The following is a 23949-nucleotide window of genomic DNA, read 5'->3' on the forward strand; positions in this document are numbered from 1 at the left end:
CTTTGCTCTGTGCCAGCCAAGGAGAAATAGTAGGCACATTTTTAATCTCTATCCAAAGGGCCCCATGTGCACACTTCTCAACTCAGGGTAGCCCTGTGAGAGGTTTGAAGGGGGCCATGCTGCTTAGCTGATCTTTCTTCTAATTGCTGACATTGAGATGATGTTGTTCTTGGCTAGGGGTAAAGCCATTACTCAGGAGTTTCTGTTAAAGTGATTCTTTGTTAAACTTTTGCTTGCATCCCCCGCACTCCCTCCCTCTCTCCGTCTGAGCTCAGCCATTCAGAGTTGCAGTTACAGAGATCTTTGCCATGCCGCAGGCTCAGGCAGAACTGAAGTTTCCATTATTGAATAAAGGGAGTTAATGTAGAGGCTCTTAACTGTGCACACCATAGATGAATTCAGTTTAACATACGATTAGTACAATTTAAATGTCAAAATGCAAAGAAATATGAACAGGCCATTCTTGTCTTCTGTAACTAGTTAGCCATAACTTTGGATGCTGACACCAGGTGATAAATGTCTATATAACCAGTGCCATTACTTATTCTTTTATAACATGCAATACTAAAGTTTCACAAATCATTAAGTAATGTTGTAAACTACAATGAAATACAACAGTTGAGGCTATTAAAATCCATCTTAATGGGTTTTAATGTACAAGGTCTTAGCTCAAGTCCATCCTTTCCACCTTTACCATCACCTCACTGTGTGGCCTTGGGGAAGGATCTATTTCTAAGCCACGCTTTCTAGAATTCTAAATTTGAAATCATAATGATGGACCTATCAGGATTGTTGTGAGGATCACTTTGTGAAGCACTTTGCAATCATGACCTATTTAAATTATTAACAATATTTTCTTCCAACAAATAAAATCTTGTAATAGTTTAGCCAAATGACGTATACATAGTAACATTCTATCCTTATATTCTGTAAAAGTTCTGATTCTTTTCTGTGAATGCTGCAGTACAATATTAATGATGGTCACTCGGGCACAAATATTGTTCAGTATTACTCAGTACATTTATTTGCTTCTGAATACGTAAAATGTTCAAGTTGTGTACCGTAGAAACAAATTTCAGAAACCTTTGTGCTTTTGAAAGTGTTAGATGTTAATTACTTCTGCATGCTAAATATTTCTGTGTGAAATACCCTGCTGAAAGGAAATATTGCGTTACACCAGAATACTTATCAATTCCAGACAACATGAGAAACCCATGATTTCCTGTTACAAGAAAATTCTATAAAAGAGGTTTTCCAACCCCATCTGTGCAGACAAGTCTTTCATTTTCAGTTTGGAACAAAGTACAGTTTTCAGATACATCCAATTACAAGAAACTGGGTTTGTTTCAACTACAGTTGATTAAAACATACTGAGATCAAACAGTGATATCCAGTCCAGTTTGTTTCTCTCTGTGTCCTGGACTGCGGCCAGCACACACAGACACATGCCGATAAGGAAGGCAATTAACTATGAAGCTGGAAGTAGTCCACAAACCTTGCAGTGAGAGAGAGAACAAGCAAACCGAAAGCCAAGCTGAAGTCAGGATAATAGAGGTCACAATAGTCAGTCCAGTCCAGGGTCAGGTCAGCCAGAAGATAGCAATAGTCCAGTCCGTTCTGAAATCAAGGCTACAAGGAGCCAGTGCAGGCAGCAGTCACACCAAAGGATCATGCAATAAACTCTGACACTGAGTTGGTGTCTCTCTGCTCATTAAGTAAGGGAAACCCTCCCCCGTGTCACCTGAGGCTGATTTGCTAATTGCTTCTCAGCAGTTCTCTGGGATCTGCGTCTGCCAGCACTTTCAGCCCTGCGTTGTCTATAGGAGGGAACCTTCAAGCTTGGTTCCTCCCCAGAGTCACCACTAGGCTGCTGTACCACCAGAGGAATCCCACCAGCACTAGGACCTGGCTGAGCCTCCTCCTCTGGGGCTGGGAGATCAGGGCTGGATTCTGGCAGAGCAGGATCAACACCTGGTGTAGCCTCAATTACCTCTTGCACTGGAGCAGGATTAGCACCTGGTGTAGCCTCAATTACCTCTTGCTCTGGAGGAGCCCCATCCTCCTCCTCATCCTCCGAGACTTGCTCTTGGCTGGCCATGACACTCTGGACATATTGGAAACCTGCTGTGTATTATTAATTTTATGTCAGTTTTTATGTGGATCACATTCTCTCCCTCAGTTTCTCCTCCAGAATTTTCATCCTTTATTTAGTGTTTGCCTTTTGTCTGATGTTTGAGCTATCATTTCCAGAGCTATCATTTCCAGTCTCACAGAGGTTTAGTTTGAAACTCTTGATAATCTCCCAAGCAACCTGTCCACATCATCATATTGGACAAACTGAAACTTATCCATCAAAACTGAATAAATATTCGCTTCAGTTACTTCCCCACACTTTACCTTAAATGCGAAGAAAAAGTTAGAACAGATCCAAGCAATTTTCTCTGCAAAGTATTTATCAAATTCATCAGAGTGCTTTTCTCAGGGCTCTTCCTTAGCAGTCTGAGGTCTAGTATATAATAACCTGAAACTGCTGCACTGGAGAAAATGGAGTAAAATAATAGAGGTGACAAGGATTATTTTCTTCACTGCCCTTATGACTGCAGATACTTTAAAATGGTCCCTGACCCATGCTTGATTGTTTTCATCCTTAGTGTTTTTCCAGTGTCACTCCAGTCATCTGCTCAAGCACTTCATTATCCTGAACATTATCAGAAAGCCAAGGAGTTCATCCCGTAAACCCAAGTAAAGGATGAGTAGGTGTGATTGTATCAATACCCAGATCATCTCCCTTTTCCACAGATCAGCCAGGGCATCAGCAGAATCACCAGCTGGAAATCTCCCAGAGCCTTTTGGATCCATTAGTCTCTGAGGATGGACAATTTTAATGGTCCCCTCACCCCTGCAGCAGTTAGAAATCCCAGCACATCTAAACTCTTAACACTTAGAGAACATGGCATCTGAGCTTTTTCAAACCTGCACACCCCCAATCACCCTCTTCCTGACCAGCAAAAAACAGATCAAAAGTGTGGCCTGCTACATGTGTAAAGCCAAATCTTGAGACAGATCCATAGAAGCCATGAAATCCTCAGTAGCCCCTGATGAGGAGGCCTTGAAATGGGGACCAACTCCATCAACTCAAGCAGGAAGAAAGTTGAGCAGCAGTGGGGATAGTACTCCCAACAGAATTCCAATCCTTTCTCATTATCCTATTATCAGGTGTACACACACAAACCTTGGAGGTTGTCAAACAAGTACATCAATAAGGGGATGGATTCGCAATAGATCACTGCAAATCTGCCTCCCCAACCCTCAAATCTTGTGTGCTGCTGCACTCAGAAAGCTGGTATGCAGAACATGGACATGTTGACATTCCGCTTTTCAGTCAACCAGGCTTCAGTTAAATATGCAAGGGCAGCTTGCTTGACCAGGATCAAGCTATGGGTCATACAGCTCCTCACTGATCTGGCATTAAGCAGCAGCATTTTTTGACTCAAGGGATTCCACTGCAGCAGCTGGCTGAATGGTAAACCAGAAGGAGGAACAGCCATAAGATGTCTCCCCTGCCTTCTCCCTTGTTGGCCTGTTACACCTCCTGCTCAGCACCCCTGTGTTTTCTGAACACATATCTGTTCCTAATAACCCCTCCCAAACCTAAGTAGAATATTGCTTCCTTAAATTTAAATTTAAAACAAGTAGTTTCAACTTAGAATTGTTTTACTGCACTAAAGAAAACTTCAGTACTACAGATCATATTTATTTATTTATTACTGTATGTCATCTCCTGCCTAGGCTGTAAGGTGGCCTTAAAATGATTCTGAATAGAGAATAATCAGCAATCAAGAGAAATGTCATGTCTGGCTTGAACTGATGGTCCTATCTTCTGTTATGTTATATAATGGCTATGTTACATAGACTTATCTACCCCCATACCTTCTGGACCTTCTTCACCTTTTTTCCTAAGTGTCTTTGGTTGTTGCTTGGCCCTATTTTACGTGGTTGTCTTTAGGATGTTTTACATCTGCCATTTTCAGGGTTTGCTTTGCCTTTGGCACACAGTACCATAACTTATTTTGGAAGTGACTTTAGTTATCCCTATAGAAAAATCATGCCAGGAATGTATTTAATGTATTTTTAGTGTAACAGCTGAGAAGAAGAAATGGGAGCTGACTTCTGTGGTTCATAGTTTGGGAACTTCCCTCCCTTCCCTCCCTCTCTCTTGCTTTTTACCTTCTTTATTTCTTTGTCATAAATCAGTGACTCTCAAAGAAGATTTCTATGCCACCTGAGCACTGTATAATGCCTCGGAAATAAATCTTATATAGCAACAGTAGTGATTTTTCAATGCAATCTGACATAGGCGTGTAAGAGAAAATTATTGATTAGCATTCTGAAGACAGGACTAATGGAGAACATGCTACCTCTGTAAGCTTATCAGAAGGTGTTGTGGGAGGTGGGGATGGAATTTGTATTATATTGTCAGCAGCCTTTTTTCAAAAGATCCCCCCCCCCTTTTTTTTTTTTTTTTTTTTTGGCTGAACTCTGTAACAAGCATATTGCAGAGGGAAGATTTACTGTGTGTTGCACCCATGCTAGGGTTGCTTCTGACTTTTAGAATTTTTGGGATATTTCTGCATCATGATGATTCTGGTTTGTAGAGAAAGAGACATATATCTGTTGTAGAGCAGATGCTTTGGTTGCAGAAGTCCTCATGTTGAATCCATAGCATTTCCAGGTAGGATTGGGAAGGACTCCTACTGGAAAACTTGGAGAGTTGCTGCTACATATAATATGGACCTGGGTAGATTAATAGCCTAATATAAGACAACTTCCTAGTTTTTATGTATTTTGTTTCTTTCTTTGGTTGTTCTCTTAATATCCTTCCATTGCATGTGTCTTGTTAGTATGACTTTTATCTCTTCAGAATCGTTTATACAGAGGTGTAGATGTGTGGACAGACAGCTACACATCCATACAAATGTCAGAAGAACTGGGAAAAACTTCAAAGAATTGTGGATTTTAATTCTGAGTTTATCAGATGATGATTCAGCAGCCACCACATCTGCTGCCCTATTACTGCAGGTTATGGTACTCATTCTCCAGTCTTCTTGGAAGATTTCTGGTTGCTATAGCGTCTCTCATGCTTCAGTCTCTGTTAGTCTCAAGATTGTGTTGTGTAAGTGGTGTTTTTCACAATGTGGTCAGAATAGCAAGTCCTGTAATAGAGGAGCACCAGCTTTAAGTAGGCTCAAATGTTTTATGCTCTTGACTATTGATGTCAGTAAACAGTTTTGATGCCTCTTTCTGGGTTTGCTACAGTCCAGGTACTTTTTACCAAAGCCAGATAATATGTGTTTATCTCTGATCCAACTTGGAAACCTGGTCTGAAAGGAGTGCTATAAAATATTCTACAAATAAATATATAAAACTACAAGTTACAATAGCAACCAAAATTTACCTTAAAAGCTGCAATATATATATTAGCATAGTCCAGTTACTGTTGTCTAGAGACATAAGAACAGCCCTCTATGAAGGATTGCATCTTGTTTCTAAAGTAGCCAACCAGAAATTCTGGACCATGCCAACAACTATCAGGTAAGAATGCACAGGAAGCCATTGAAATCCACAAACACCTAGACAACTTTAACAGGAAAGAAGAAACCCTCAAGGTAAACAAAGTTTGGCCACCAGTCCTGAAAAACACCAAAATCAAAACCTAGCAAGTGCAAATGAAAACAACCGAGAGTGGGGGTTTTCCCCAGCAGACAATGGCGGGATACAAACCGCCAAATAGTACGTCATCAATACGTACTAGGGTTAGGAAGGGGCGGTGCTTCCGCACCCCCCTAACCCTAATACGTATTGAATACGTACAAGATGGTGGCGCCCTGTTCATACGGGCGCAGCCATCTTGACGTATCGGACGCTGAGCGTCCGTACGCGTCGCATCCTTTGTGACGTAGCGAGTGCGCCCCTGGCGCCTCGCTACGTCGCAAACACGACTCCAAAAGAAGCTCCATTTTGGAGCTTCTTTTTTGCTCCGCGCGGGAGCCGCGCGGTTTGGCTGCTGCAGCTCCCGCACAGAGCAAACGGCGGCGGCGGGGAAGCGCCGCAAAGCGGCGGTTTGTATCCCGCCACTGGATCACTAATTGAATGGACACCTTGAGGCCTTGATATTCAACAACAGACCAACACACAGATTAACATGTAAATCACTTCCTCTCAACCAAGGTTCACACAGTATGTATACCCTACTCACTTCCATGCCAGCATTCTCTGAAGATGCCAGCCACAGATGTTGCTGAAACATCAGAAATAAACTCTTCCAGAACATGGCCACATGGCCCAAAAAACCTACAAAAAACTATGGATGCTGACCGCTAAAGCCTTCAACTTCACATTGTAAAGAGAAGCTTTGAGTCTCATTCTGTTCACTTCAGAAAGGATTATTTAAAGGGACTCACTTTTATCCTTTGGCTTCTCAACATTTTCCCACATTCAGTCCAAACTAGGCTGTTACAGAAAACCTCTTTAAGACCATTTGTTTCCTCATTCTCAATCTCACGAAAGTTGGCTTGGCAAATCTAAGAACTGGGTGGTGTTTCAAAAGACTCATAACTATGTGTCTTCCATGATGAAAAAGTGATGTTATATTCTAAACCCTTAGTTGTTCTCAAAATTAGTTCCTCTTTCCACATATCCTGGGAGATATTCCTGCTTTCTCTGTCTCAGGTTAGTTTATCTTAAGGAACAGGAGCTGCCACGAACTGGACATGAGCCTCATTCAGTCATAAAAACCCACTGGGTGACCTTGGGCAAGTTACCTTGGGGGTGCTTCTTGATTCGTCGCTTCACCTTACATCTCAGGTGAATGCGACGGTCAGGAACACCTGTTACCAGCTTCGGCTTATTCGCCAGCTGCGCCCATACCTGGCCCAGAGGGACTTAGAAACGGTGGTACATGCTCTGGTAACCTCTAGATTGGATTTCTGCAACGCGCTCTACATGGGGCAACCCTTGTATCATACCCGGAAGCTACAGCTGGTACAGAACATGGCGGCCAGGCTGGTCACTGGTACTTCCAGGACCAGCCACATAACACCGGTGCTCAAAGACCTGCACTGGCTGCCTATTCGCTTCCGGGCACAGTACAAGGTGTTGGTGATTACCTATAAAGCCCTACATGGCTTGGGCCCAGGATAACTGAAGGACCGCCTCTCCCCATACATTCCGCCCCGCACCCTCAGAACTTCTGGGCAGCAATTACTTAGGGTACCTGGGGCTAAACTCTCCTCGACATCGAGGAGGACGTATTCCATCGTTGCCCCGACCCTTTGGAACACGCTGCCCACAGAGTTCCGCTCGGCCACCTCCCTGGCTCAGTTTAGGAGGGAGTTAAAGACCCTCCTATTTCGAACTGCATTCCCCGAATAAAGTCCTAGATGGCCTCTCTCTCTTGCTGACGGCAATTTGGAGAGCTGACCGGGGGTTTTATGATTGTTTTTAAAATGTTTTACTGTATGTATTATTTGTATTATGTTGTTCACCGCCCTGATCAATGGAAGGGCGGTATATAAATAAAAGTTTTATTTTTTATTTATTTTTTTACACACTCTCATTCTAAAATGAAGGCAATTGCAAACCTGTTCTGAATAACTCTTTACAAATAAACAAACAAACCCAAAAACACCTATGACAGGGTTGCCACAAGTCAAAGTGAACTTGAAGGCAAATAACAACAGTAAATAAAATATACAGGACATCTAATGCAATTTTCCACAAAGTCCTGCAAAAGTCATTTCTTCTTTAGAATGCTGGTTCCTTTAATCCATGCTATCTGTTTACAGCTCTACCATGTTCTAGGGTGAAGGAATGCCCTCTGCAAAATACTGGAGAAAACATAACTCTTCTTTATTTGATTTTCTGGCCTTAGGAAGTCATTCCACCCGCCTGGTTCAGGGACCAGCAGGTATTGTTTGGTTTGTTTTCAGTAGGGAGAAGATTTTGGAGCTATTGCTTTGGTGACATGCTGGGCATGTAGTTAGGTAGGTAGGGACTACAGGGTTTCCTGTCTCTTTCTGTGTTTATTCTCACAGTTCTTTTCTGGGAAGATAGTCAACATCATATTCATATGCCAATTGGTGTTTTCTATTTATAGTAAGGGCTTGCAGTATCTTTACTGTGTTCTACTTATCTAGTCAATGAGGCAAGAACCTCCTCCCCTTCCGCCACTGCCTTTGAAGAAATGTCAGTTGGCCTTCCTACTTGCTCCAGAATAATGTATCATCATAAGATGAAGAGAGAATTTTCTGAGCCTCCAGTTTCAGAAATTCATAGTTTGAAACCTTCCATGTTTTGTTTCAAGGTGTATCATGTTAAACCTGCTACACTGACTTGTACTCACCATGGTACTTCACCTGCAGAACAACTGAAAAACCAACTGAAACTGTAAGAAAGTATTTCTGGCTACAAACTTCATCCAATCATCAAGTAACAGAGTCCAGGTTTATCCCCAGTTTGCAACCCTGATCCTCCCAGCAAATGAAACCTACTTAGAATCAGACATCCATTTCACCCTAGAGCCTTTTGTTTAAGCACCTATATAGTTCTTCCAAATACTTCCAACTTATGTCTCCAAACCTACATGGGCTTGTCCTGGTGAAGTAACTTGACATTACAAACATCAGAAAATTTTCTGAAGGAAGAGAATTAAAACCCAGGTATGCTTTTTGCCTAGAATATGGGGACAGTTGTGTTCCTATTCATATAATTGGTGGGGAATGCCCTGATGAGGCATTCTCATATTTTCCTGTTGCTTAGTTGCTAGTGCATTTACGGGATTGTCCCTGGTATTGAATTATGTTGAAAGGTGCCTTGAGCAATATACTATGAGCTGTTCTTTCCCCTTTTCCATGTAACATGTGGTTTGAATTTGTTTATTCATCCATGGGCATTGCACGAGCTAGTAACAACATTGCCATTGTGCAGAATGAAAACAAAGACTGGCTCTCTGTATTTACTGTTCTTCTTCGTGGTCTCTGCAAATACAGTGTGCCCGCACCATATGCGGGCGTGCCATACACGGACTTGAGCGTACGCGGTTAAGCCGCGGCGTGCACGTGGGGCGGAAGGGGCAGCGCATCCCATTCAATTGAATGGGCGTGCGCGCCCACGCCGCCGCGCACGAGCCCCATTGTTTCCAATGGGGCTCGAGCATAGGCGGAATTCGCCTTATGCAGAGGGATCCAGAACGGATCCCCCGTGTAAAGCGAGGACGGACTGTAACACAAATGGGTTATTCTACGTCTGCGCAGTAAAGCTCAGAAACTTCTGGAATCACTAGGCAAAACTTACTTTGCAACTTCTTGGCAGTAGGTCAGCTCACCCTTAGAAAGCCACTAGCGTTCCCACTCTTTCCCCAATTCATTTCATCTGATTCTCTAGCAGCTTGAAGGAACTTCTCATGTGGAATTGTTCGCTTACTAACTGGGGGAAAAAGTCTTTTGACCACAGATTGTTTGACCATTCTTAATGGATTTCGATTTGGAAGCTCATCACCTTACTTGGATTTCGTGACTTCGATTTTGCCACACGGACCAATAGACCTCCAACATGGTTTGAAATGGCCTCCCAGTCTATCTCCTTTAAGAAATGTGTTAAATGTGTGGTGGGGGGGGATCCCAGGCCAGGCCCCCCACAATATTTGTTTTCTGTGCCTTGGAGAGGGTCACAATGTCCAGTCTTGTGCCCTCTGTAAATCTTTGACTCCCTAAGCCTGTAAAAATTGAGACTCCAGGCTTATGTCCACCCTTTACCAGCAGGACTTGGTCCCTGCCTCTACTTTAGTCTCTTAGGCCGCTGTGACTTCTCCACCCTCGCCTTCCAGTAAATCCAAAGAAAAGGGACAGAGTGCAGAAAAGGCCTACAAGAATAAAATTCCTAAAGAGAAGTCTAGGAAGGCTGATAGGTCTGAATGGGACTAAAGCCAAGATGACCCCAGGCCTAAAAAAGCCTCCAAGCGCAAGCACGCTGAGGACAAGAGTTCTTCTCCCAGACAGGAGAAATCTCCTGACCTCTTGGCCTCTAAGCAAGCTCATTCCGTTTCCCCTCACGGGACCAAACAAGCCAGACCAGCTGAGTCCTCAAAAACGCCTTCTGCAGCCTTCGATTCTGACTCTGAATGGAGAATGAATGGTGCCCGCGACCATGGCGCCCGCACCACGTTGCATGTTATGCATGAGCCCCATTATATCCAATGGGGCTCAAACATATGCGCTATTTGCCTTATGCGGGGGATCCGGAACAGATCCCCTGCATAAGGCAAGGGCACGCTGTATTATACTTTTGACAATGAGAACGGCTGTTAAAATAGTGAGTTTGGTGGTCCTTATATGCTATACACTTTCCAGGCTTTTGAAATGCTTGATAGGGCTCACAAGATTTTCCTGGTGGGTTTTCTAACAGAATACATTGTTGAATATGTCCTTTTCTTTAAAATGGGAGCATGAGAAAAATAATTCATTCACAAGTTGTTATATGGCTCTTATTCCATTCTGTGTGGATTTTTAGATGAACCGGCTGCAGTTGTCATGACCTAATGTGAAATGATAGCAAAATTGTCTAATTTCAATCAGAAACACCAAGACAAATGTAATGTCGGAAGAAGGACAAAACTAAAAAGGAAAATGAGAGGCAGAGTCTGTATGTGCAGTTCTGCATCCTCCCCAGACCTTGCTGTTGTCATTTATTGGTGGGAAAAGAATCAAAGGTGGCAATTCAGACCATAGAGAAGAAGCTGCATTCAGCTTGGCTGGAGAGAGGGAATGAGGCTGTTCTTTCAAATGGAGTGGGTCCAGTATTCCTTTCCCCAGGAGCTCAGAACAGCCAGGTCTTCATCATCTAAATCACCTCATTTTATTTTCCCTTACCTCTTCTAAAAGGAGTAGCAGCCACCCTTCCTGTAGTTTTGATAGTTGCTGAACATGAAAGGCTTTTGGATGGCGCACAAGGTTGAAAGAAGAGTCCACTGTGCCCCCTCCAAAAAGAGATTGTGTGTACATAAGCTGCACTTAGTGCATGCATAAGTCACTAACAAGATGCCAGACAGATATGTTAAATTTTAAGAATGGGGATGAGAAGTTTAAACGTTATTCTGTTGATAGAGAAAAGAAAGCCTGAATTGACGGAACAAAATCTTATAGCTTGATTTACATGGAAATTAATGATCATCATATCTGTCCCAGTATTATTACACAAACAGTATTTACTAATGAATTGTTGGGAAGATTCTACCTGCTTAATAGAAAAGTCTTTATGTCCACATGAGATGCTGTTCAGTTCAGTGTTCTCTATCTCTTTTGTATATCTAGAACACTTTCCAACAAGGTTTTAAAATCTGAAAAAAAATGTAGAAGTCCAGCCCTGCAGCAGCTTGAAACTTGTTAAAATGTTTAAATTGAAGATGACACAATCTGTCTCATTCTACATTATTCAACAGATTGATGTAACTGCAGTTTTCTATGCAAGACCAAAACTCTTATTTGTTGTCCATAAGGTGCTAACTTCCTCCACAGAAGAAGATGGTGGCTCCATTTAGTTTTTAAATATCATTCAGGGGGAGCAGTAGTGATCAAAATGCATTATTTCAGCCATTGTTTAGGATTTTGATTTGTCTGGGTGTTTTTAAAATTCTGTGATAATATTTACACAGTACATTCCACATCCAGGATACTCTTTTCAGAATTCAGTAGATTTCTGGCCTCTGAAATATTATTAGGGAATTTTCACAAGGTAGTAGTCAGTCTGCTGTTTTGTGTCTAAATTTCTTTACTGTTCCGTCCCGCCTTTGTACTCATCCATAACAGATATAGGCTTTTTTAAAAAATGTAAAAAATCTTTTGTATATGTTATTTTCCATCCCTGTTTCCCTTCTCTGTGTGGTCAAACCTTATGACCTCATTTGCTGCTGTCTTGTTTGTAGAGTAGCTTCTCCTGGCTTCTCAACATACACTAAAGGGATTCACAATGGGATAATTTTCTTTGAAGCTGAACCGAGAGACTGGGGTCAGTATCAGCTCCCTCCCTCTGTATGTTGGCTACACTCTAGAGCAGCCAGGATTACATCACAACATGGAAACAAAAGCCTTTTGGATGTCTGCTGCCCTCAAGAAAAACAGCCCTGACCTTTCTTCATCCTCTGACAGTCATGCTGTTTAAAAGTTGCTTTGTTGACTCTTCCCACTGGGTGACAGAGCAGCTTGTCTGCATGCAATTAAGGAAGATGTGAGATGCTGCCAAGAAAGAATCTTGAAGGTATCAGGAGTTTAGTAATGAGGAGGGGAAGCATACATTTAAGAATTTTTCATTACATCTTGAACAGTTTCATGGTAAATTTCAGTGGTAGAAAATAAATGATTGAATATCTGATTCCATGGACTGCCCCAACAAGTCATAAAAAACAAATATACTAAATCTTATTTTTCCTTTCCTTTCCCACTAGGCTTTGTTTGTCAGCTCTCCAACATCAAACACCACCTCTATGACTCTGTCCTCTGGTTCTGGTGCCTATAGAACATCAAGTGCCATTTCTAGCAGCCAGAAGGCCTCCAGTCTGCACAAAGTAATGCCATCTCAGAGTGCATCTTCACACTTGGTTCCTAAGCCCCCAGCTAGCCATAGACAGGCTGTAATAAGGAAAGTGGCATCTCAGAGGATTTCCAAGTAAGTTTGTATAATTTTAACCAGAATTCATTGCTGAAAAGTATGAAGAGACGTGAACTGCAAATGTCTCTGATTTGTCTATGAGGACATTGGTCCATCTACTGTACTGTGTAATTTTTTTAGAAAAATTAAATAAGGATGTAAAAATTGCTTTACGAAGTCCAGAGTACTTGTCTATCATATTTGTTAGAAAAAGCATTGTACATTGCTTTTTCATACCAAAAAATAATAACAGCAACAACAAAACCCTCCCTCACAGGCTTTCTAATATGCTTATTAGATATGCATCATAGATAATATGCATATTATTAAAAACAAAGTAAAAAAATTACAAATAAAATAGCTAAAATACCACAGTAAATATTAACGTCCTGCACTGTGAGGTGCCTGCTTGTACTGATCAGTCTCTGTGTTAGAAAAAGTAATGTATTGTGTGTCCCTTTTCTGACCTGGTGCTAAGTAGCACATAGAGAGATTTAAATCAAACTGTCTTGTGTCTTTGTGGAAGTCTATATCTTCTATATAGTGATGATATGTAGTTTGCTTCCAGAAGCAAGCCTGATTTATTTTATAGGTTCTCTGTCCATTAACAACTATGTAACTGTTTTGAATGTGAGAACAATCTTATACTGTATCTTTCAAACCTTTTGGTCTCAATATATTGTGATACTTTTCTGGGAGGTATAGAAACTGTTGTTGCTTGTAAATCAGTCATATTTCTGTTTTTATGGAACCCATTAAGTTGTAGCCTGACCTATCTTCCCTCAACTATTTGTTATTTTGTGACTTTTGATCAATGCCTCCTCTTGCTCCTCTCTTTCCTAGACTAAACAGTCCCAATCTTCTCAGCCTCTCATCATACAGAAGCCATTCAAGGCTGCTCATAAATTATATCCCCTGTCTTTGGAGATGTACAGTACTATGAATCTTTGTTCTGCATCATTTTGGTTTTCAGCATTTTGCTCTTCACAGCCTCTTACTTCAAAGTGTATTTAGAATAATTAATTCTTTTTTATTATACACACACACACACACACACACACACACACACACAGATACACACACCTACATACACATACAGATAAACATACAAACAAGTGAAAAACTGGGTAAGGATAGGAAAAAAGAAAGAAGAAAAAAGAAGTAGGAGTGGTGAAAGGACGAGAAAGAAAAAAAGAGAGAAAAGAAGAGAGAGAAAAAAGAGAATACATATTTACTTACAAATACATCAATTATTAAGTGTAAATTCAAATCAGATTATTTGTAAATTCAAATCAGATTATTTTACAACCTTTTGTATGTCATTCTCCTATCCATCCAAAACAATGTCGACATTCTTGTATATAATGTAAATAGTTAATTCTGAAGCACATCTTGCCGGGGCAACAGTAAACAAGTACAGAGTTGTAGTTCTTTGGCAAAAGTAGGAGAGGGCAAGTGAAAAGATGCTAAAGGTTGAAGGGAATGGTATATGGTTCAGGTGTATGAAGAGAGCCTGCCAAAATTTTGTGTGTATTGCATTTTTGAAGGGACAGGAGTGAGATCAAGAAAGATAAACCATCCCTGTTCTAGGTCGTTTACTGCCAAACCCCTGTGACCTTATATTTATAAATGTTTTTTAAAATGCCTTTCACATTTCCCCCTCCATTCTTTAGGACTAGGTTGTCTTTAGCTCAGGAGAAATGTATAGGTGCAGTGCTGAATAGAGTAGGAAGCATCAGTGTACAATACCCTGTGGAGCAATATGTCTCATTATAGCACTTATCCAATACAACTCTGTGCTAACAATTCATTTTAAGTATTTACATTTATGACAGTATAGTTGATTTTGTTGAAATATGTTAAACCTGTTGTTTAATAGAGTTCACTGAAATGAACCTCCACCATGTCTGATACTTAGTCAGTAGTCTCTTGCTTTAGAGTTCTGACAGTAACAAGGGATTGTTGTTTATTTAAGTATTGCTGTGCATAGTAGAGCTCAGCTGCCTTCAGTGAATTAGATAAATTGCACCTTTGCTTTCCCTTTTATTGCTTTCTGTTGTTTGGGTTTACTTGTTTTTATTTAAACAGGTTGTTCAGCTGCAATAGAGGCTGGAAGGGACCCTTTTTGGTGGCTTTTGTATCAGCCAGGTGAATTAGGACTGCCCTTCACTTGACCTCTTCTGTCTTTTACACTCAGATGTGTTGAAATGAAATGTATTATTTCTTCAGAGTGTTATCAGTTTTCTTTGACAACCAAGACATTTATTTGCCTGATTATTCCCAGATTGCAGTTAGTCTATTGGAATCATCAATCTGTATGCTAAATTTTAATATATGCAAGACATTATCTGAGAGCACTTACCTCTTCTGTAGGAACTAACGTCTCTTGGTTTGCTATATGAAGGAACCAAGGACTCAGTTTCCAACACTTTCTCAAATGTGTTGTTTCTCACATTAAGCTCTTTAAGAGTTAGATCACCAGCCAGCACTGGAATTATTTGGATCTCATTCTACTTAAGCTCTAGTGTGGTGCCTACATCCTGAATCTTTGCAGAATTGTTACTTTAGTCCCAATATCAGTGATTATCAACCACTACATTTCAGGCCCATGCTCAAGCAGCCTTTTGGAGGTCAACCCATTGATGTCTACTGACATTGTAATATCTTCCTCATTTTCTAAGAAGGTCATAATCTTCTGTATGTGTGCCTGTGTAGAGACCACAAAAGAGAACAGTGCATTTACTTGTACCTAAACTTCTTTCATCAGACATCTGGGCAGTCAGACAACTCATACCTCTCTACTGTAGGTCACTCCCCCCCCCCCCAATCCATTGTGGTGGTCTTCCATGAACTGAAAAGGAAGGGAAGCAATATAGGTAAACAGTCTGGTATACAGTGGACACTTGGTATCTGCTGGGGTTTGGTTCTAGGAACCTCCATGGATACCAAAACCCATGGATGCTCAAGTCCCATTAAATACAGTGGCATAGTGAAATGCTGTGCCTTATATAAATTGGCAAAATCAAGGCTTTCCTATTGGTATTTATATATTTTTGGAATATTTTCAAGCTGTGGATGCTTGAATCCATGGATGAAAAATCCATGGATATTGAGGGCTGACTGTACTGTATTCTGCTGCTAAACTTCCATAGGCTTACACTTGGAAACAAATGTACAAAACCTGTAGTCCATGTGAGTCCCTCAGCTGTTGTTCCAGGATGTCTCCATAGTCAAAATCCCAGTGGTTCTAACTGAGAAAAGGCCACATAGAATCATGGGCCTGTTACAGACTGCCAAAATAAAGCTGCTTTGGGTCACTTTGGAGGTATGCTATTTAAATGATGCATGGGTCCTAAGAGTCCAGAGGTCGCGCCAAAGCCACACTCCATTCCTAAGCACTGGAGTGCAGCTTTGGTGCAGCTTCCGGATTCTTAGGGTGCATGCATCATTTAAACAGCATACCTCCAAAGAGACCCGAAGCAGCTTTATTTTGGCAGTCTGTAACAGGCCATAGAGTTGAAGAGATCACAAGGACTATCCTGTCAATCCCCTGCCATGCAGGAAGACATAGTCAAAGCACTTCCAACAGATGGCCATCCAGCTTCTGGTTAGAAACCTTTTTTTAGCTTTGATTTGTTATGTTCTGGTTTTTACATTACATTATGCTGATGTTATGTACTGCTACCTTGAAAACATTTAAAAATTTGATAAAAACAAATTAAAAAACAAACCTTCAAAGAAGGAAACTCCACCATACTCCCAAGGGAATGTGTTTCATTATCAAACAGCTCTTAACTGTCTGGAAATTCTTCTTAATATTTGGGTGGAATCTGTTTTCCTGTAGTTTGCATCCATTATTCTAGGTCCTGTTGTCTGGAGCTACAGCAAACAATGTTGCTCCATCCTCAATGTGACACTCCTTCAGATATTTAAACAGGGCTATCATATTACCTCTAAGCCTTTTCTTCTCAGGCTAATCATACTCAGCTTCTTAATTAAAAGTCCTAACTCAAAGGGCATGGTTTCTAGACCCTTCACCATTTTGGTCACTTCCCTCTGGACACACTCCAGCTTTTCAACATCCTTTTTGAATTGCAGTGCCTAGAAGTGGACACAGTATTCCAGGTGAGGCCTGACCAAAGCCCTTGGCATTTGCAGGGCGGAGGACCCTCACGAATGTGGGAATACCACATTTCCTTGGCAAATGTGGGAAAAATTCAGGCCTGCACAGGTCCTAGCCACCTTCCCTCCCAGACTTCTGATAGCCCAGCAAAGCCAACTGGAGCTTGGGAAGGGGTGGGGAACAGCTAGCACAGGCCCCACCCACCTTCCTTCCCCAGCTTCTCTCAGCCCAGGGGAGTCAGCTGGGGCTTGAGAGGGGGAAGAGCAGCTGGCCCAGGCCCCACCCTCATGACAACAAACTTACAAATAATCAAAGCCACAGAAGTGGAGGGCCAGCTGTAGTACTGTTACTTCCCACAATCTAGACACTACACCTCTACTAATGTAGCCTGGAATTGCATTGCCTTTTTTAGCTGCTGCATCACACTGTTGACTTATGTTCAACTTGCTGTCTTCTAGGACTCCTAGATCCCTTACACATGTACTGTTGTTAAGCCAGGTATCTGCCATCCTATATCTGTGCACTTCATTTTTTCTGCCTAAGTGAAGTACCTTACATTTCTCTGTGTTGAAATTCATTTTGTTACTTTTGGCCCACCTTTCTAATCTATTAAGGTCATTTTGAATTTTTATCTTCTCTCTGGGGTATTAGCTACTCCTCCTAATTTGGTGTCATTTGCAAATTCTTTCCTCTTAAGTCACTGATAAAGATGTTGAGTAGCACTGGACCCAGGACAGAATCTTGTAGCACCCCACTGGTCACTTCTCTCTAAGATGAAGAGGAGCCATTGCTGAGCACCCTTTGGGAATCAGCTGGTCAATAAATTACAAATCCACAAGGAGAGTGCATATCTTCCTCTTTTTTTCTGAACAGAATTACACTCCTAGTTAGTTGCTGGACATGAATGCTGCTATGAATCAAAGTACATGGCCCACACTCACTATGTTTCCCACAAGGATCACTGGAATTTTGGAAATACTAGGAACAGTGGTGATATGCTTTTGGAAGCATAAATAGAAGCATGAATGGTTGAGGGAGGAAATGCAGCTGTCTAGCCGGGGGAGGGTTTCTAACTCTATACATCCCTATCATTTTCTAAAAGAACATGAATATTCTTCTTGACCTTTGGGCAGCCACTGACATACGGGAGACTAGGAAGTGAATTTGTCCTGGCAGTATATCACCTTGACTTATTTATCAGGTTGCACTCTTGTTCACCCTGTGTATGAATAAGACCTCTTAATCATAATTGCTGTTACTTCCAAGTAAACGAAAATAAGATTATATTATATTTCAGTGTTTCAGTTCACATAAATGGTGTGACAGACTGTTTTGGGAAGTGGTACAATGCTCTTCTTAGTTGCTGGTACAACAGGTCATTAATAATAATAATAATAATAATAATAATAATAATAATAGGATTTATTTATACAGTTGGAAGGAGGGAGGGAAGGGCTCTTCCTCTTCAGGCCCGATGGCATTGGGCCTATCCTTTCACTCCCTCTAAGGCCAGAAGATGACAGTTGGAAGGAGGGAGGGGAGGGCTCATCCTCTTCAGGCCCGATGGCATTGATAAGAGTAAGTGTTTTGATAATAGACACCTGTGTTTCGTTTTGTTATTTTTATTTTACCCATGGTGAATCCTTGAGATGAAGTGAGTAGTTTAATTTTCCAAGCCCATTTGGAAAAGAATTTGAATTGATCAGTTCAGCAAGCACAGTTGGGTACACTAATCATGGTGGACATGCACTGATAATTTTCGTCTAATTCTCCCTAATGGAAGGGTGAGGCTGCATGTTAGTTCAGGTGACAAGTTTTTTTAATTTTATTCTTCTTCTTTGTGGTCTCTGCGAATCATACAAATGGGTTTTACTGCGCCTGCGCAGTGCTGCTCGGAACCTTCTGGAATCACTGGGCAAAGTTTACTTTGCAACATATAGAAACTTTTTGGCGGTAACTCCGCCCACCCGTTATAAGGCCCCTGCCTTCCCGCTCTTTCCCCAGTTCCTTTTTTCCGCCGCGCTAGCTGCTTGAAGGAACTTTCACTCGCTCTTGCTTGTTACGGAATCACTCTCACTAGACCTCGGACTGTTTTTTGACCACTCTCTTTCTCCCGCCCCGGTAACTTCGGACTTCTCGGCTCGTTTGACTTCGCTTTGGATTCTCCCTTTGACTAGACGACTTGGAAGGATGCCTGCACCCTTCAAAAAATGTGATGTCTGCGGGGGCAAGGTGCCCGTCCAGGACCCTCACTCCTCCTGCCTGCTGTGCCTGGGAAAGGACCACGATGCCAGAGCCTGCCTCCTTTGTAAGTCACCCAGTCCAGGAAAAACCGGGAGTCCCGGCTTACGTCAGCTATTGCCCTGGGGAAGGTCCGGGAGGGTCATTCCCGCTTGTCATCGCTCCCTCCGGCCGCGCCACCTGCGTCTTCATCCCGGGCCAGCGCTTCAAGTGTGGTTTCTGTCCCGGCCGGGACACGGTCTCCTACCACCTCCGATGTGACCCGTGGTCCCCCGAGGCCCAGTGTCACCGACGAACCCTCCAAGCGCCCCCATAAGACCTCGGGGATTGAGGGTTTTGAGCCCAGGGAGAGATCCGGGAGGAAGCCATCCCCGGAGGGCTCGCGCTCGAGAGAGCGTGTGGAGGCGGAGGTCCGGATCGCTTCGCCTCCGGCCTCCAAGGCGTCGTCGAAGGCATCTCGACACGCATCCAAGTTGCTCGAGACGGAAGCATCTTCCTCGGGGAAGGCGGCACCATCGGATAAGGCTAAGCCAGCCAAGGCCCACTCCAAGGGAGCCGCTGTCCTACATGACTTGCCGGACAACCCCTTCTTCCCCCCCGAAGACCAGACGGTAACTCCGACATCTTCCAAGAAGAGGCGTCATAAGGAGGGGACCGAGGCAGCTCCACCCAAGAAGTCCAAGACCAAGGACCACACCGGGTCAGAGCGCCCAGCCAAGTCAAAGGAGCGTGCTTCACACAAGCAACACTCCCCTTCCAAAAGGGCCTCAGAAATGGTCCCCCCGCGTCCGGACATGTCTGTCTCAGCGCATGCGGCCACGGTACTGACCACACCGCTGCCACCGGCACAAGACCTTGCCGCCGTCAGCGAGCCAACCTCCCCTCAGAAGAAACCATCTCCACTCTCCTTCCACTCGGATGCGGAGGAAGCTGACCCTGGTTCTGACATGGACGAGCCACAGGAGCCAGACACTGACATGTTCTTCAATACCGAGACTCAGAGGTACTACATGTCAGTCCCGAAGGAGACGGCCTTCAGGGAATTCACCAGGCTCAACTTGCGTCCGGCGGTTCCCCAGGGAGATAAACCCCCATCTTCCCATGCTGTGGCTTCGACTTCGGTACCTCGCCGCCCGCCTTCCGAGCCACAGATCCCTCAGATCCCAGCTCGCGCTCCATCCCGAGCCAAGGTGGCAGACATCCCCCTGACGTCTGACTCTGATTCCGACCAGGATCCCTTGCCTCCATCGCAGGAACCTTCAGACGGAGAAGAGGACCCATCCGAGCCGCCCTCGCCACAGGCGATGCACCACCCGGGCTCCTCATCGCCAACCGATGATGTTCGCTCCTTCAGCGAACACCTCATTAGGATGTGCCGGACTCTAGACATCGAGCTCTCCCCGCCTGAGGAGGAGGCCCGCGATCCTGTAGAGCGCCGGGTCCTCGGTCGTGTCCCCACACCACCCTGCATCCCAATGTTGCCTTCGTTACAGTCCATCGTCCAGAGGTCATGGGATGCCCCGACTTCGCTCGCCGTGTCCTCCAGGAAGGTCGAGATGCTGTACCGAATCTCCCCGCCGGGCTGTCCGTGGTTGGCCGACCATCCCAAACAAAACTCGGCGATTGTGGAGGGGGCACAGCAGACCTTTGTGCCGAAACAAGCGACATCCCCAGCAGACCGAGAGGCCAAGAAGATCGATGGCCTAGCCAAAAAGGCCTACTCTTCGGCCGCCCTCATCGTTAAGGCCATAAACTACAACGCCTGTATGGGGGCCTACATTCAGGCCTTGATGGAGGGGATTTCACCCATCATCCCTGACGTCCCAGATGAGGTCCAACGTCGCTTGGTGGAGATCCGCGATGAGGCCCACTCCATCGGGAGCTGGATCATCACCGCCTCCAGGAACGTCGCCGACTGCGCGGGTCGTGGCATGGCAGCATCGCTGGCTTTGCGCCGACATGCCTGGCTGAGGGGGTCAGACCTCAACGCCAACGTCAAATCGGCGATTGAAGAGATGCCCCTGGACGGTACCGGCCTTTTCCACGCCGACAGTGACGAGCGTCTGAACCGCAAGTTCAGAATGAAGGCTGCAGCTAAAAAGCACGGGATGTCGTCGACCCCCATCTCGCCCTTCAGAAGGAGCCACCGCAAGGTCAGTCCCAGGGCTCTTTTTCTCAGGACCGACAGCAGCAGCAGCAGGGCTCACAGAGGCGCCGTTATCCCTCGCAGTCTTCCTCCTCCTCTGGCCGTCGTAATTTCCCGCCTCGGTACCGCAAGTCCCGCTGGCAGGACACCGACCAGGGGAAGAAGAGAGCTCCCTCCAACCGGAGCCTTTATGTCCACTCTCCCCTCGGACACCCTTCTCGACGAAGTGCGCACTCTACTGGAAAAAGGGGCAATCTCCCCTTTACCACCCGAACAATGTTCTAGGGCTTTTTTCTCCAGGTACTTCACGGTACCGAAGGCGGATGGGGGCATCAGGCCCATCCTGGACTTGAGACAATTGAATCTGTTCCTTGAATACCGTCGCTTTCGAATGGTAACCTTGGCCTCCATTCTGCCTCTGCTCCATCAGGGCCTGTAGTTTGCAACCGTCGACCTGAAGGATGCCTACTTCCACATCGGGATCCGGGAGTCTCACCGAAGATTCCTCGCCTTCGCGGTGGGCTCCGCCTCGTACCACTACAACGTCCTCCCTTTCGGCCTTGCCACGGCACCGAGAGTCTTCACGAAGTGCATGGCACCGGTGGTGGCCTACCTTCATCAGAAAGGGTTCATGGTCTTCCCGTACCTGGACGACTGGCTGTTCGCTGCCGAATCCCAGAGAGAACTGCAGGAGGCACTCTCATTCGCCTTACGCCCTTTAGACTCCCTTGGTCTGGTCATCAACCGAGAAAAGTCCCATTTCACACCTTCCAGGCAGGTCAAGTTCATCGGGGCCATCCTCGACTCCGAAACATGCTCCGCCTTTCTCCCTCCGGACCGTTTCCAGGCACTGACGACATCGATCGGGCCTTGCATCTCTCACAGAAGGGTGAGGGCCAGGGATGTCCAAGTCGCCCTGGGCTACATGGCATCGACGACGTTCGTCACACCATGGTCAAGACTCCGCCTTCGACCTCTTCAGTCCTGGGTCCTCTCGGCCTTCTCCCCGATGAAAGACCCTCCGTCCAAGTGGCTCACGGTACCGAGACCTGTAGCCTCTTCCCTCAGATGGTGGTTGGACCGCCGCAACGTGTGCATCGGAATGCCCTTTCATCAGCCTCAGCCCCAGCTGACTCTGACAACAGATGCATCCCTGGAGGGATGGGGCGCCCACCTGCTCGACCTGCTCGTCAAGGACAGGTGGTCCGCCCAAGACAAGCTCCTCCATATCAACGCTCTGGAAATGCTGGCAGTAGAGAAGGCACTGAGGGCATTCGAATCCGTTGTCACAGACAAGGTGGTCCTCCTGAGGACGGACAACACCACCGTGATGTACTACATCAACAAACAAGGAGGCACCAAGTCAAAGACCCTGCTCGACCTCACTCTCCGCATCTGGGACTGGTGCATCCAGAGGCATGTCCTCCTCCAGGTGATTCATCTTCCCGGAGAGGACAACGAGCTGGCGGATCGCCTGAGCAGATCCCCTTCGACGTGCCACGAGTGGAGGCTCCATCCCGAGACGGTCGGCGACCTCTTCGACCGGTGGGGAAATCCCCGGATCGACCTCTTCGCGACCAGTTGGAACAGCCACTGTCCCCAGTTCTGCTCCAGGAAGCGAATGGACGGATCCCTCGGAGACGCGTTCGCCTTCCTCTGGACGGGAGAGCTCCTCTACGCCTTCCCTCCATTCCCTCTCATCATCAGGGTGGTGTCCAAGATGACAACGGACCGCATGCGATCCTGATCACCCCGTGGTGGCCGAGACAGCCCTGGTTCGCTTCTCTTCTCCACCTCTCCAAGAGATGCTTCCTCCGCCTCGATCCTCGCCCGGACCTGCTGTCGATCCAGGACGGACAGATTCTCCACCCGGACATCGAGAGCCTACCGCTGGTGGCCTGGAGAATACAGCCCTGACCACCCTGCCGGAGGCGGTGAGGACGGTGATCCTGGCTGCAAGAAAGCCTTCCACCCAGGGGTCCTACGCCCTGAAATGGAGAAGGTTTAATCTCTTCCTTGATCGAAAGGGCTTGTCTCCTGCTCAGGTGTCCACTCCAGTGGTGCTGGAGTTTTTGATGGTGCTTTTGGATGAGGGGCTGTGTCTCGCATCCATCAAGTGCTATTTGTCTGCCATTTGTGCCAAGTACCAATTCGGGGGGAGGGCTTCCTTTTTTAGGGATCCCTTGGTAAAGGGGTTCCTTAAGGGATGTGCCAACCTGCATCCTCCTGTGTCGGTACCGGCGCCAGCTTGGAGGCGGTACTGTCCGCACTCCAATCCAAGCCCTTTGAACCGATGGCCACGGCGGACTTGAGACTACTGACTTGGAAAACCGCCTTTCTTGTGGCCATCACTTCTGCTCGCCGTGCGGGCGAACTCTGTGCCTTGTGGAGGGACCAGCCCTTCCTGAGGTTTCACAAGGACAAGGTGGTCCTGCGGACAGACATTACTTTCTTGCCTAAGGTTGTGTCTGCTTTCCACATGTGCCAGGACATTGTGTTGCCGACCCTCGCTTCCAATCCGACTTCGGATGCGGAGCGGAGCCTGCACTCTCTTGATGTCAGGAGAGCGCTGGCGTTTTACCTGGACAGAACTGCTGCCTCCAGTCGGTCCGAGAGACTTTTCCAATGCTACTCGGAACCGAAAAAGGGGTTGCCTGTGTCTGCGCAGAGGTTTTCCAAATGGGTGGCCGGTACCATCCACCTCTGCTATGAACTCCTGGGCAAACCTCTCCCTGGCAGG

At 45.2% G+C, this 23949-nt stretch overlaps 1 protein-coding gene across 4 annotated transcripts in view; it reads left to right on the forward strand.

Annotated features, from left to right (window-relative positions):
• The window catches only part of TTLL5 (tubulin tyrosine ligase like 5), a 295829-nt gene that overhangs the window by 242402 nt on the left and 29478 nt on the right, over nucleotides 1-23949 (forward strand). For all 4 annotated transcript variants that reach the window (XM_089522251.1, XM_089522253.1, XM_089522249.1 and 1 more), the window contains one exon: nucleotides 12497-12717. In XM_089522251.1, the coding sequence (XP_089378377.1) occupies nucleotides 12497-12717 (221 nt within the window). The remainder of the gene's footprint in view (nucleotides 1-12496; nucleotides 12718-23949) is intronic.

This window comes from Sceloporus occidentalis, unplaced genomic scaffold (genome assembly GCF_023333645.1).
Source record: "Sceloporus occidentalis isolate IW3139 unplaced genomic scaffold, rSceOcc1.0.p SCAF_4, whole genome shotgun sequence".
Taxonomy (NCBI): domain Eukaryota; kingdom Metazoa; phylum Chordata; class Lepidosauria; order Squamata; family Phrynosomatidae; genus Sceloporus; species Sceloporus occidentalis.